This window comes from Microchirus variegatus (genome assembly GCF_963457635.1).
Source record: "Microchirus variegatus genome assembly, chromosome: 10".
Classification (NCBI taxonomy): domain Eukaryota; kingdom Metazoa; phylum Chordata; class Actinopteri; order Pleuronectiformes; family Soleidae; genus Microchirus; species Microchirus variegatus.
In genome coordinates, this window is record NC_139811.1 from 15,653,013 (window position 1) to 15,665,823 (window position 12,811).

Here is a 12,811-nt window from a genome sequence, read left to right on the forward strand (position 1 = left end):
TTGAATAATCTCAAAATACAACACATAAACTAGTGTGCAATGATTAATGTACCATTAAACCATGTGGCAGATGTGTATGTGCAGAAGTTGTTGGCATTAACAAAGGCAAACTTTGATGTGTTTTGTAAGGACATGGTTATATATAAAAGCAAAACTATGCAGTATTTTTACCCATTAATGAACGATGTGTGTTGCTGTTTTTGTGTTTGGCAGTTCTTCCATCGACATTTGCGGCTCCATTGAGAACAAATGCACATGGACAGGAGAGCGGAGCATCAGCGGTGAGTTTTTATGACAGTGAGGATAAAGGGGGAGAAAAAACGACCAGACTTGCAAATTTACGCTTAAATAATTATTAATTGTGTGAAGCATCATTGTCATTAGTAGGAGTTTGCACAATGAATACTTGGAAATCTAACATACTGTAATGGTACCCATTCATTTCTTATGGCCATGCATTTTAACCGATGACACCCAAGATGTCCTTAAATTAACACTTTAACGCCTAAGCCTCGATATGTGGACTTATTTTCTTCTTCTAAATCTTAGCATAAAAGGGTCAGAAAAGGTCCTGTGAGTACATGTTTTTTTCCAGAATAAATTTCCATATCTGGCTGTTATTTAACAATTTACTGCATGTTAAAATTGTGTATTATCAATTTAAATTGAAGAAAAACAAACAGTTTTATTTAGAAAAAACACAAATTGTTCATTAGCTGCACCAAAGAGGTTAGTCTCTCTAAGAATTTCTTTAATCACCAAAGCAGGTGTGAATGGATCTTTGGCCCCGGGGCCGAAACGGCACAAATTTGTCCAAGGAACCTGTTGTTATCCTTCAGATTATTATTATATCCGTGGCTTTGTGGTCATTTTTGAGGGGGTTGACGTGCATGAAAACTCTTTGCATGGAGATCAGGTCTGGCAAAAATGCGATATTGGCATAGTTCTCGGACCCTATAGTGCCCCCTAAGGTGAAAACGAAGGCAACATTTAGTTCAACCGAATTTTCCAAAACTTGGCGGGAAGACGTTATAGACCAAGACGAACAAAAAAACTCGACCGTAACCATGGCCTCAACTCAAAAGGAAGTCAATCATGGAAATTGAAATTCATTTGTGTAGAGAAAAAAATAAGTCCTGTGTAGATTTAAAGGGGTAATATTATACCCTGTTTGCACTGTGGAGGCAAGAATAGAACATTTCGCGGACTTCGTGGATTTCTGGTTTTCGGATACCGTTACCCTCTCTCGCGTGTTATACAGACAAAGCGGAGCTCCACGAGACGACAATTCCAGGAATTAAGCGCATTGTGGCGTCCAATTGAGCACGGAAGTCAACAACGCGTGTTTTATCTCCTGTACTTAGACTGACGAGGGCCACAAAAACATGAGTGAGTCATCTTTTTCACACCAAATATAAGGATTTAAAGTTGATTTTCCATATGTCCCCTTGTAAGAAATTACACTTATCTTCATACCACTTATCCGTATGGAAGCAGCTGATATTCGGTATATTTGGAACGTCTGGTTCTCAAGTAAAGTCTCTCTGCAGCAGATGACGGACAGCACTGACGGTGTTAATGCTTCACGTGCCTGAAATGTTTTCCGATAGCTGGAGGAAACCACGACACACTGCAGTGAAGTCTGAGGGCAGACGATGAGAGGATGATTAACCCCCCTCTCATTTCTCTGTCTCTGTCAGAGTGGCATTCATCACCATTAGTGTTCATTAACATGAGTTAGTGCTCGTTATAGCAGCTGTGTGTTAGGAGGCATCTGCAGCTTGCCACCCGCATTATCCACTCTCACTGTAATAGACACTGACTTAATGTGGGAGCAGTGGAGAGGGATGTGGAGGAGGAGAAGGATGAACAGGGCAGAGGAGAACTTGACTGTGCCTGGTTAAATTTCACTTTTACTGTCTTGTACCGCTGTTGTTACACAGGAGTGATAGGTCAAGCACAAAGAGAGTGAGGCTGTGTTTACACTAAACACTAGGTATTATATACTACTATTTAAACACTAGGTATTATTAAAAACGGAGACTTGCGTTTGTGCCTTTCGTTTACACACAAACGGCGATTTCGAGTTTTAGGCAATCTACGCTCCCAAAATGCGACCTTTTTACATTTGGTTCTTTGCAAATACAGCTCCTATATTACGTAGAGGAGCAGAGACATATTAGGGCTCGGAGGTGAGCCAGACGGCGTCACCGTCAGCATCGCCGGTTTTGGGTCCGACCTGGGCGGACTGTTGTCTGGTAGGAGAACTTTGAGAATGAGATTATTGTCCCGGTGGAGTGGCGTGACAATTTTAGGATGTCGCGATCATCGCTGAGGTCACTTGTTTAGTTACGTCCATACATCGAGGGTGAGAGGTCAGTCGTTGTTGTTGTTGTCGATGAGGATTCTGATTGGCTCGTATGGCTCTCTCCTTCTTCCTACACTGCCGCCCACAGGCTTGGCGTAGTTCTGATGGCTCTCGACAGCTTATTTATGCGGGTTAAAATAAATTGCAACTTTTTTGAAAACGATGATGTGTGCACATAGTTATTTTGGAAAACGGAGTGAAGAAAATATCAGTTTTTAAAAATATCCAGCTAGTGTAAACGTAGCCTGAAGGGACAAAAAATTGCAGATATAGCCAGGATGGTTCAACTTGGGTCAATCTGCTATAAAAATGGACGCATTACTAGTCCCTTGTTGTGATTTTGTTTTACAATATTTTGTTTTTAATATTTTTTACTTTGATTTACTTCCCTTATTCAAACTCAATGCTGATTGAACTGCTATCAAATGAATACATGTCATTGTGTTTTGCGTTGGGAAAATGATGCTGGAATTTGCATTTTGTTCTAAGAAATGAAAGACAAAGAAAATGATGCAGAGTCATTTGACCCAGGAGTGGATGCCAATTTCCACTGCTCAAAAGCCTGTTTTAACACAGACTTAAAGAGTTTTGTTTGTGTTGCTTTTGTTTAGTGGGAGTGTGGTATTGCTGTTGTTCTTCTTCATGAGAGTGCGTGAAGCACTATACCATGAAGAGCTAAGACAAGCTAAACCGTCCCGTGTAGCAAATCCAGCTCATTACTGACAGGGCAGGAAACTTTTTCGTTTGACATGACTGACAGTTTGTTACTCTCTGCTGCTGCTGCTGCTGCTGCTGCTGCTGCTGCTGCTGCTGCTGCTGCTGCTGCTGCCTGCCCCAAAACATTCTGTACATGTCCTTCCTTTGCTGCTTGTGCACTCACACACATCCTCCCTCTCTCCTCGAGCCGCTGTTCACACCTGGGGCTAAAAAAGCAACCTCTGCTGCTTTAATGATCTCTCAGGGTGGATGGGCATGTCGTATATCTCTGGCAGAAAGCGGTGATGAATCACCTCTCCAGCCCCTTTGCAGCCCCTTCGCTGCTCCGAAAGAGACATTTTATCCGATGATCGACGGCAATTAAAGCTGTTGAAGATTGCGGGGTACGCTGTCTGCACAGCAGTTAACAGCTGGTCTGATGACACGTGACGCCGGCTGACGTGACCCTCGGTCCGTCTGACATCAGTGACACATTGAGGAATGGCAATGGAGACATAATCCACTCCAAACTAGTAATTATTTCACAAATACAGGAGGTAAAATGGTGGTAATGTTGAGAATCTCCCTCCTCACTATTATAACTTAATGCAAAGTTATACCAAATACGTACCAAAGTAGTATGACATTACTTTATTGTCACTATTATTATTTTATATATCAATAAGGGTGTACTATTGTATTAAAACTTATCCGTCTCTCATGTTAAGGTGTTCCCAGTCTATCTACTCATGTAGTTAATGGAATTCTCGGCTCTACTGAATGGTTTCCGTTGCATGAAAGTGCTCGTGCATTTGTTATCAGTTTCATCCTCGATCATCGAATCTGTTTTCATGGCTTCCGTTTGTCAGACTGCATCAAGCACAAACGGTGGTTCAGCGAGCGTGCACTGTTCATAAGCAGAGTTAGTATGTGCACTGCGTGATGTTTTTCACCCCCTCACACTCCATAGAAATGTGTCTTGTGCACTGTATGTCATCTTCAATTGAACTGGAGTTGTTCTCTGTGGAAGCTGCGGTGTAGGTAGCCACTGAGGAGGAAAACATGCCCCATAAAACATAATTTTAAGTTAATAAATTTAAATGCATTTGGTTATTTGAGAAAACAGTGACTGGTTGTTTGCTAGAGGGAGGGACAACAAAATAGTCATTGTAATCCTGAGGGAAAAAAAAAACACCAAATCACTTTCAGCCTGCTCTTGTTTGTTCTCTTGTATTTATATTCAACTTATCTGAGCTCTTCTTTCACTTTGTGGGTTAACAACAATCTTAACAACTTGGTGTGACCAAGCTGTATCATTGTGCCAGTCATCAACAAGGAATGAGCCTTTTGTATGACAGAACTGATCTGATTAGACCACTGTTTTTGTTTAAACAGATCGTCTGTGAAAGGAGTAATGAAATGAAACCATGCTTAGTTCAGTCATAAAATCATTCAAAGTCTTTAAAATGAACCTACCTGTATGTTGTCGAAGGATCTTTTGTTGGTGACATCGTACAAAAGTAGGAGAGCTGGAGGACACAGAATTAAAGTACAGCATTTTAAAATGAATGTCTATTAATTCATCTTTTAAATTACTTTCAGATCCAATTATGACAGAGTTCATTTTGCTCTGAGCACAGGCATTAAAAAGATGACATTTGGAAGAATTTGTGCAAAATCACATATAGTTAAACAGAACCCTGGTGCATTTTTTTGTGAATATCTTCCAAGTGGACCAGAGTTTGGTTGTTCTGGTCATCATCAGGGGCTGCATGTGAACTCTGGAATTCTCATCCATTATTGAAAAGTTGCTCAGCAGCCTTCCTCTTACTCCAATACTCCATGCAATTAATGTAAACTAATATTTAAAGCATATATATAATGATTAACCTGGTGAAGAAATAGACAAACTTCCCATAAAAATACATTTTGTAACATTGTCTTTATAGAGCATTGCAGGTATTAGTGTGCAATTGAGCGGATTTGATCCAGCTCCAGGAGGAATGAGCATGAACCAGACAGACAGCTGTGCATTAAAAGTGAGCTCTGCTATACTTGTCCTGCAGATGCGTCAGGACAAGCTTCTCCCTCTTGTGCTATCTGTTATCATTAAGAAACTCTACTCTGCTGCAAGTCAGAAATATATATATATTTTTTTTCGCAGACTCAAACATATCTTTTTGGCAGGTGTCGTACGTTGTGTAGATTGCCCCTTTTCCTTTTTGAAACTGGAACATCATAGTCAAAAGTTTCATGATACACAAGATTTACTGGCAAATGGCGCGGTGAAATTGAGGCTTGGATCGCAAGACAAGCAGAGATTGATTGAGTACAGGATGGAGAAATACATGATGTGAAATGTGAAGAATAAAAGAGAAAACTGGTCACACACTTACAAGGAAACTGAAAACAAGGAAAAGCTTGAAATCAAAGATAAAACCCACCGTATGGAAGTACAAAGTAAAATGACAATTGTGATTTTCTTTCTCACAATTTTGGCCTAATAAAATCACTAAAATTAAGACCTTTTTATTTAACTTTGTTTGGAAAAGGACTGTTTTTCTTCTAAAACAATAGTCATTATCATGTTGTTTCACCCAGGACACTTAATGCTTTTTGTGCAGATGAAATGCATGCAAGTGCCATTTTATAAGATGTATAGTAGAATAAACCTGCAATTTATTTTGCTTCTACATTCTTTCTTGATTAGGCTTCTTGCTTCCAATCCAACTTTATTTATAAAGCACTCAAAAACAACAACAGCTTTAACAAAGTATTGTTATCATCGTGCTTAAAACTGTTATTGGTTTTATCGCTACATGCACACATCACCTGAAACAAGAAAAAAAACTTCCTTTTTACACAAAATTAACCTAGAAATATCTGTTCCTCTTCCAGAGCCTCTTCTCTCTCACTCATTCTATCACTGGATGCACCTGTTCTCATTTGCCCCCTTCACAGAATTTATGGAGAGGACACTTGGCCTCATTTATCACTCTCATATCCTCACCTGCACATCATAGACGAGTGTGTTTAGAAGTTGTATGTACGTCATGAAAGGTCATGAACAGCACTGCTGTCAAGCCTCTTTATTGCACCATAACGTCACTGTCAGTAGCGGATATATCAATCTTTCTGCATATAAACACAACGATAATAAACCATAAACCATTATACAGTACCTGACAGTCGGTCAGAGGAGCAGAAATTGATTTGGGGGATATAAAACACAATTAAAAACTTAAAGGCAGTCTAAGAGTTGGAAATCATTACCTGGTTAAAACACAGCAAACTGTTGCTCCATTATTGGTTGTTACAGTTCAACAGTGGTAACAAAGTACAAACACTTAGTAGTTGGTAGAAAATTCACATATTTGTACTCTACATTTCCTCTAATTATCTTAGTAAAATCAGAAGAATAAGAGTTGGTGATGGTCTGCATTTCTATAGAGCTTTTCTAGTCTTTGAACTGATTTACACTACAGTTTTGCCTTTCACCCATTCACTCATCTTTAATTGAACCCATAAATTGAACCCACGACCTTCCAGTTAAAGGACAACTCGCCCTATAGCTGCCATGGCTCAATCCTAACTCTTCACTTTTTTAATACTTTTACTTCCAAAACTTAAATACATTTTATATCAGAAAATGACTTTGGATACTTAAGATGACTTAAGATACTTTTACTCAAGTATCTCTTTTAGGTACTTTATACAAGACATATGAACATGTTAGATTGACTGAAATGGTACTATATCAAATTTCTCTCCCATCTACCTCCACACAAACTGTGCATAGTCACATTTAGAAAAGTAAAAAAATGTTGAATAATGCGTCCAGTATAACAGTTTTGTGCATTAAGGTAAATCAGCGAGTTCACCCGTCAGGGAGCACTGATCAATAATCGTTTCATCAAAATCACAATTTAAAATAATGAAATTAGCAAGTCAGAATTGAGTTGTTCTGCAGCAATTAAAGAAATGTAATTGCACACAAATTCATATCTTAACAAGTTCACATTAAGAGAACGGAGTTAATATTTGGTATCATGCTTTAAATACACAAAGTGAATATTAAGCTTTAAAAAGAGTTGAGCAAAAAACAAAAAATTGCAATAACATGTTTTACCCAAATCAGCCCTGGGACCAATGCTTTTAATCTTTGACATAAAGAAACTCCAGTATGTTGTTGAAAGTATGAGAAAGAGACTGAAAGACAAGTGTGCATACAGCAGGAAGGTTAAAATGTACGTTTGTTTGAACCGAAGAATGACAGTGAAGGGAAAGCACAGAGGCTGACTTCAGACCTCAGAATCTCACTGACAGATTGTTTCCGGAACAAAACAGTCTGTCTGTTTGTCAGACACTGAATCACAGTCGGTAACATTTATGTAAAGGCTTTTCAAAGTTCCTCAGTGACACGAAGATGTCAAGCTTTCATTCTCCTTACACAGACAAACGAAAGGAAGGTGAATGTTCAAATCTCATCTTAAATATTTCTTTTTCGGTTTAACCAGAGACTTTTTTTCTCCGATTTATTTCTCCCCCAAGCTCTTACACAAGAGAAGATAATCAGCAATGAAACTCTGATGGAGCTGCGACTGATGATTATTTTTCATAGTAGATTAATCTTTAGATTATTTTTCCAACTAAGTGATTACTTCTTCGGTCCATAAAGTGTTTCCCAAACCTCGAAATGATGATGTTTTTTTTTTTTCGAAAGTCTTGTTCTGCCCACAAACCAAAATGAGTTCTTTGTTATATGGAGCAAAGAAAGCAGAAAATACTCACATTTAAGAAGTGTGTGTGTCATTTATATAACTAACGTCTGTAGTGGCAAAGGAATTGAAAGTCCAGACATAGATGTACAAGAATGTGAATGTACAAGAATTCCGCAAAAATGTGAGACTTGGTTTTAGGCGTCGTGCCTGAATCTGCTAAAAGTCTTCCAAGGTCTCGTAACTTCAGGAAACAGACGCATATAAATCCTGGTGTAATCTTGCAGACTGATTGGCAAACCATGACATGCATAATGAGGATTGTACTGAGACACGGATCATTTTCATTCAATAAATCACACACATACACACACACACACGCCCACACACACACACGCCCACACTCGCACTAAACAATTTGCATAAAACTTTCCCGACTGCAAAAAGAGATTAAAAGTCAAACCGGGTCATGCATTGTCCCTTCACGTGAGATGACAACATGACAAACACACAACACTGTGTGAATATCAATGCCCCTCCAAAAAAAGAAGAAGAAAAGAAGAGACGCGGGCGATGTGATCATCATGAGAACAGTGTGTATACTCTGGCGTGCATAGGATCTAGTAAACATCATCACAATCCTTCACACTGTGCAGTGTGTGTGTGTGTGTGTGTGTTCTCCTTGGCCGCTTCATAACCATAAACTTACCTGGTGGAACAAATATAAAAGACGAATATCCAGACTATAATATGTTTTTACATTGCTGAAGGTTTTGTGCACCATAAGCCTTATTACACTGTCCATAAAGCACATCTGCTTTGATTGCTTTGCACGAAACCAGCAGAGTGCTGTCAGTTAGAGCTTTATAAATTAAGTTGCATAGCTAATATTGAAAAAAAAAAAAAGTAGATATACAGTATATACACACACCCATCAGTGATGACTGATTTACAAAAGGGTGCTTTGACTCCCGAATGTGTTCTCCTCCCATCTCACAAGAAGAGCTGTAAAACTCCGGTAAAGACAATCTCATCTCCACTTTGACGTTTTAACGCCACTGTAAATTAAACTTGCAATAACACGTTTATTGAAATGTTCACTGTAGATTCCCTAAATCTCTTCTCACTACACCTCTATGAGCACAGAAGACTGAAATGACCGCACTCCGCAACGACAAACACCGAGGCAATAAACACACATTATAAATGGTCGATAGACACTTAAACAGTACCATCTGCTAGACTACAAACTATATGCATTATGATAAAAAAACAAACACCGCAGAATGACACTTAGCATGTGCTACAGTGAGACCATATCATCATATAACCCATGACCTGAAGGTCACACCTTAAAATAATTTCTTTTTTAATCAAATAATTAAAATAATAATGATAATAATTTTGCAAATAATAAAAGTGTATTCTGTGTAAGTGCGAGTATCTCACCATGGGCATCTCTGTAGTAGGCATGAGTGACACTGCGGAACCGCTCCTGTCCAGCTGTGTCCCAGATCTGTAGATAATTTTAAAAAAAAAAGAAAAAAAAGAAAGAAGATTAATCACTTAATCGAGAGAAGTTTCCATTTGTATACAAAGTCTTCTGCAACTCATTATAAAGCCATCCATTCAATCCACTGCTTCTGTGATACGTCATCATTTTGAAATATGGAAAAATGAGACTGACGGGAGTATCGAGACTGTCCAGTGTCTTTTAGTAAAATGGATGCAGCGCCGTGAGCTATCAATCCAACGCTAACACGATTATTACGACTAAAGACTTGCTTATGTGTATAACTCACTGACAAGGAGAAACAGTAGCACTTAATCCTGAGACACATTGCCCTGATGAACGTCCACAGCCTTTTTACGACCGAGCAGTTTAGCTCCAGCCAATCAGAAGACGAGTAGACAGCACATACTATGTGCTCAAATGTTCCCTCTTACATCTTCTGTGTTTTTTGGACATTTTGATGCACATACATGGCCATCAAGAGTATTTCTCAAGCCTGAGTGACAAGATAAACACTGCAGTTTACATATGCTATCACACATGCCAAGCAGAAGTCTTCATTCTTCCCCAGCAGCAGAGAATTTACACAACAAATGTCACTTTTATTCCTGCACCAGGCAACAGTGCTTTTATTACAGTTTGGCAAATCTCCCTGGTACGTTTTCTGTCTTTCAGGTATTGTTATAGCCTTTGCATTCCAAACTAGCTTGCACTCATTTCATTCTTTTCCTACGAGATGTCAGGTTTCATGCTGTTCTGCCTCCAGACTTCCCTCTGGCACACCCAGTCCCCAGAATCCAAGTGGCATTAGTGAGGAATGGTCATTGAAAGAGAAAAATGAAAAAGAAAGAAAGAAAAGTAACTGCGTGCGTGTTTGTGTGCTACCTGGCACTCTGCGGTCTGACTCTAATCCAATTATCCCAAAATGAACACATCACAGGGCAATTCTGCCATTCTCCATCACCCGCTAATTAAGATAATTAGGAATGATTCACAATAAGTACTTGCTGTGTTTGACACAAATATCAAACATACTATGTTGACAATGACAGTAGGACGGCTAGATCTGAATTTCAATATTCATTCACTGTCTACTGCTTTATCCTCCGTTTGAGGGTCACAGGTCACTGGAGCCAATCCCAGCTGACACGGGGTGAAATGTGGGGTTACGCAGGTCGACGGTTCATCGCAGGGCAAACACACTCTCACATTCGTAAGTCTAATGGAAAGTATATACGTGGAGATGGAGGGAGACCAATTGTGTCTCAGTGGCTTTTTGTGACCAGATCATTGATTTTCCCTGTGAAAATTAGCCTCTAGATGGTGGTTTACCATCAACCACATGCATCAACTAGCTAAAGAAAGAAGAAACAAAAAAACAGGCATGCTGGGGCCCCCAAGGGACAGCGCACATCACACACCACAGAGAAACCACAGGCATTAAAGGAAATGTGCTCTGAAACCAGAATGCAACAAAAAACCCATACAGGACGAGGATGAGGAGGAATGGTGGGCTTGAGGAAGTTAAACAACATCATTTAAACAATGTACCTTCTGTACCAAGCTGGTGAACACTTTGGAGTTACATTTTTCCCTCCAGGAAAAAAGTAATAATTTGTATCCAAATAATATTTTAGCTTTAACACTTTATAGACTAGTTCTGTTGTCTGTAGTTTTATAAATATAAGAATCTATGAATTTTTAATAGTAATATTTTTAAGCAAAATAAGCTCCCGACATCCTGGAGCAATTCTCGCACAGCATTTCTTGTTGAATGTGTTTTCCCTTTTAGCACGGGGTGTTTAGTATTTCTTGCATTCTTGGATTTGCAGAATTGTGTTAGGCTTTTATGATCACCATAATATCGCAGAGAAACTTAGGCAAGATTGCGAGATTATAGCAGATCCACTGCGTTCTCCGTTGTCTGAATATGAACGTTCACCATTGGGGGGCAAAGGCATCAAATATGAGGATCTCATCATAGCGCTCGGCTGCTCAACCAACCCTTACTCATTGCTCCATACGCTTATTTCTATTTATGGTAAAATATTTTAAAGGTACTTCTTCATATACCTTTAGAAATATATTTGTTACAAGTCATGTTGCCACGTCTTGTTGATGAACTCTTGAGCAAGGAAAATTCCCCAAGGGACCATAAAGGCTTCATTCATTCGTTCATTAATTTTTCACAAATAGAGACATTGGAAACATAATAATCTTACCTGGAGCTTCACCTTGACGCCATCAATGTTCAGGACTTTATTCTGAAAATGAAAAGATACGGATATTATGGACATTCTGTAGAAAACAACCACAGGTCACACTGTCCTCTCTCTACAGCTCAATATTGAATGCCTTCACCTAACTTTGGCCCCTTTTTGATGAAGCCTGGCTCATTCACTCCAGAGAATGAACCCACTACGCTCTCTGTGCCTCCCTTTCACAGTAAAGTAGTAACTGATCTGATGTGAGAGAACAAAAGGTTAATCAACCTGCCATCAAGTTAACTTCAGTTCAAATGATGACTAGGCTTCTTTTAATTAAAAAAGGGGAGTCCTTCACCTTATTGATCCAACATCATTCATGTTCCACAGCTGTAGGGGGGCAGTACACAACTACACTTCCAGTGCTTCCTTTCTTTGTGAATGCATTTAGGATCGAAATAGCGATTTAACTTTTTATTTTATTTTTATTCATCTGCATAATTTTCTTGATTAATTGGTCCATCATATTGGGCCATCTGGGAAATAGTAAAACAATAAATAACCTATTTTCTGCTAACTAAACAGGTGCACTTCTTTTCAATTCCTTCCGCATCAGTACTTCAGTACATTTATTGCACTGCTTGCATTCCCGATTGTCTATGAGCCAGTGACTGATGTAGGAAAGAGGAGGTAAAGATGTTCTTCAGTGACCCACATACTGACATTCTAAGAAAATACGTATACACTTAAATACTGCAATAATATTTCCCAATGTGAAAGTGTTTGTATTCTTTAAAGCACTCTATCAATAGAACCGAGTCCCACAGAATACAATGTGGATATGAGGACTAATCAAGAAAAACAAAGCAATATAGACGGAACCTGACATGTCCTGTCAAGTACTAAGGCAACAGTATACTGTAGACGCATAAAGTGCTTCATAGGCTACAAATGGAAGATGCAGGCTGAGGTAGATGGGACCATCTCCAGTGTGCAACATGGAGAGGTGATGGGGGGCTGTCCAGACCAGTCCTGCTGACCTGGGCTGCTGAGCAATGCAGCGGTTTCATGTGAAGGCAATGGCAATATCCCAGGGCAGCCAAGGGAGCTTGGACAAGATGTGATGCTACCATAAACCGGCACATCACCTGGGAAGACATCTGGAGGATGCCACAATCTAGATTCAACTTCCTCTTCAGGACAACCTACGACACCCTCCGTTGCCCTCGGAACCTCACACAATGGTATCGTGAGGAGGTAGGGTGTCCACTCTACAACCGTCTGCTCAGAAGAGGATCAGTCAAGTGAATTT

At 39.4% G+C, this 12,811-nt stretch overlaps 1 protein-coding gene across 1 annotated transcript in view; it reads right to left on the reverse strand.

Moving 5' to 3' along the window:
- Nucleotides 1-12,811, reverse strand: part of LOC310932622 (ras-related protein Rab-26-like) — a gene marked incomplete at both ends in the record, with an annotated part of 36,719 nt that overhangs the window by 8,242 nt on the left and 15,666 nt on the right. Inside the window, 3 exons of the mRNA XM_083895948.1 lie at nucleotides 4,541-4,593; nucleotides 9,232-9,298; nucleotides 11,518-11,559. Of these exons, the coding sequence (XP_083752074.1) occupies nucleotides 4,541-4,593; nucleotides 9,232-9,298; nucleotides 11,518-11,559 (162 nt within the window). The remainder of the gene's footprint in view (nucleotides 1-4,540; nucleotides 4,594-9,231; nucleotides 9,299-11,517; nucleotides 11,560-12,811) is intronic.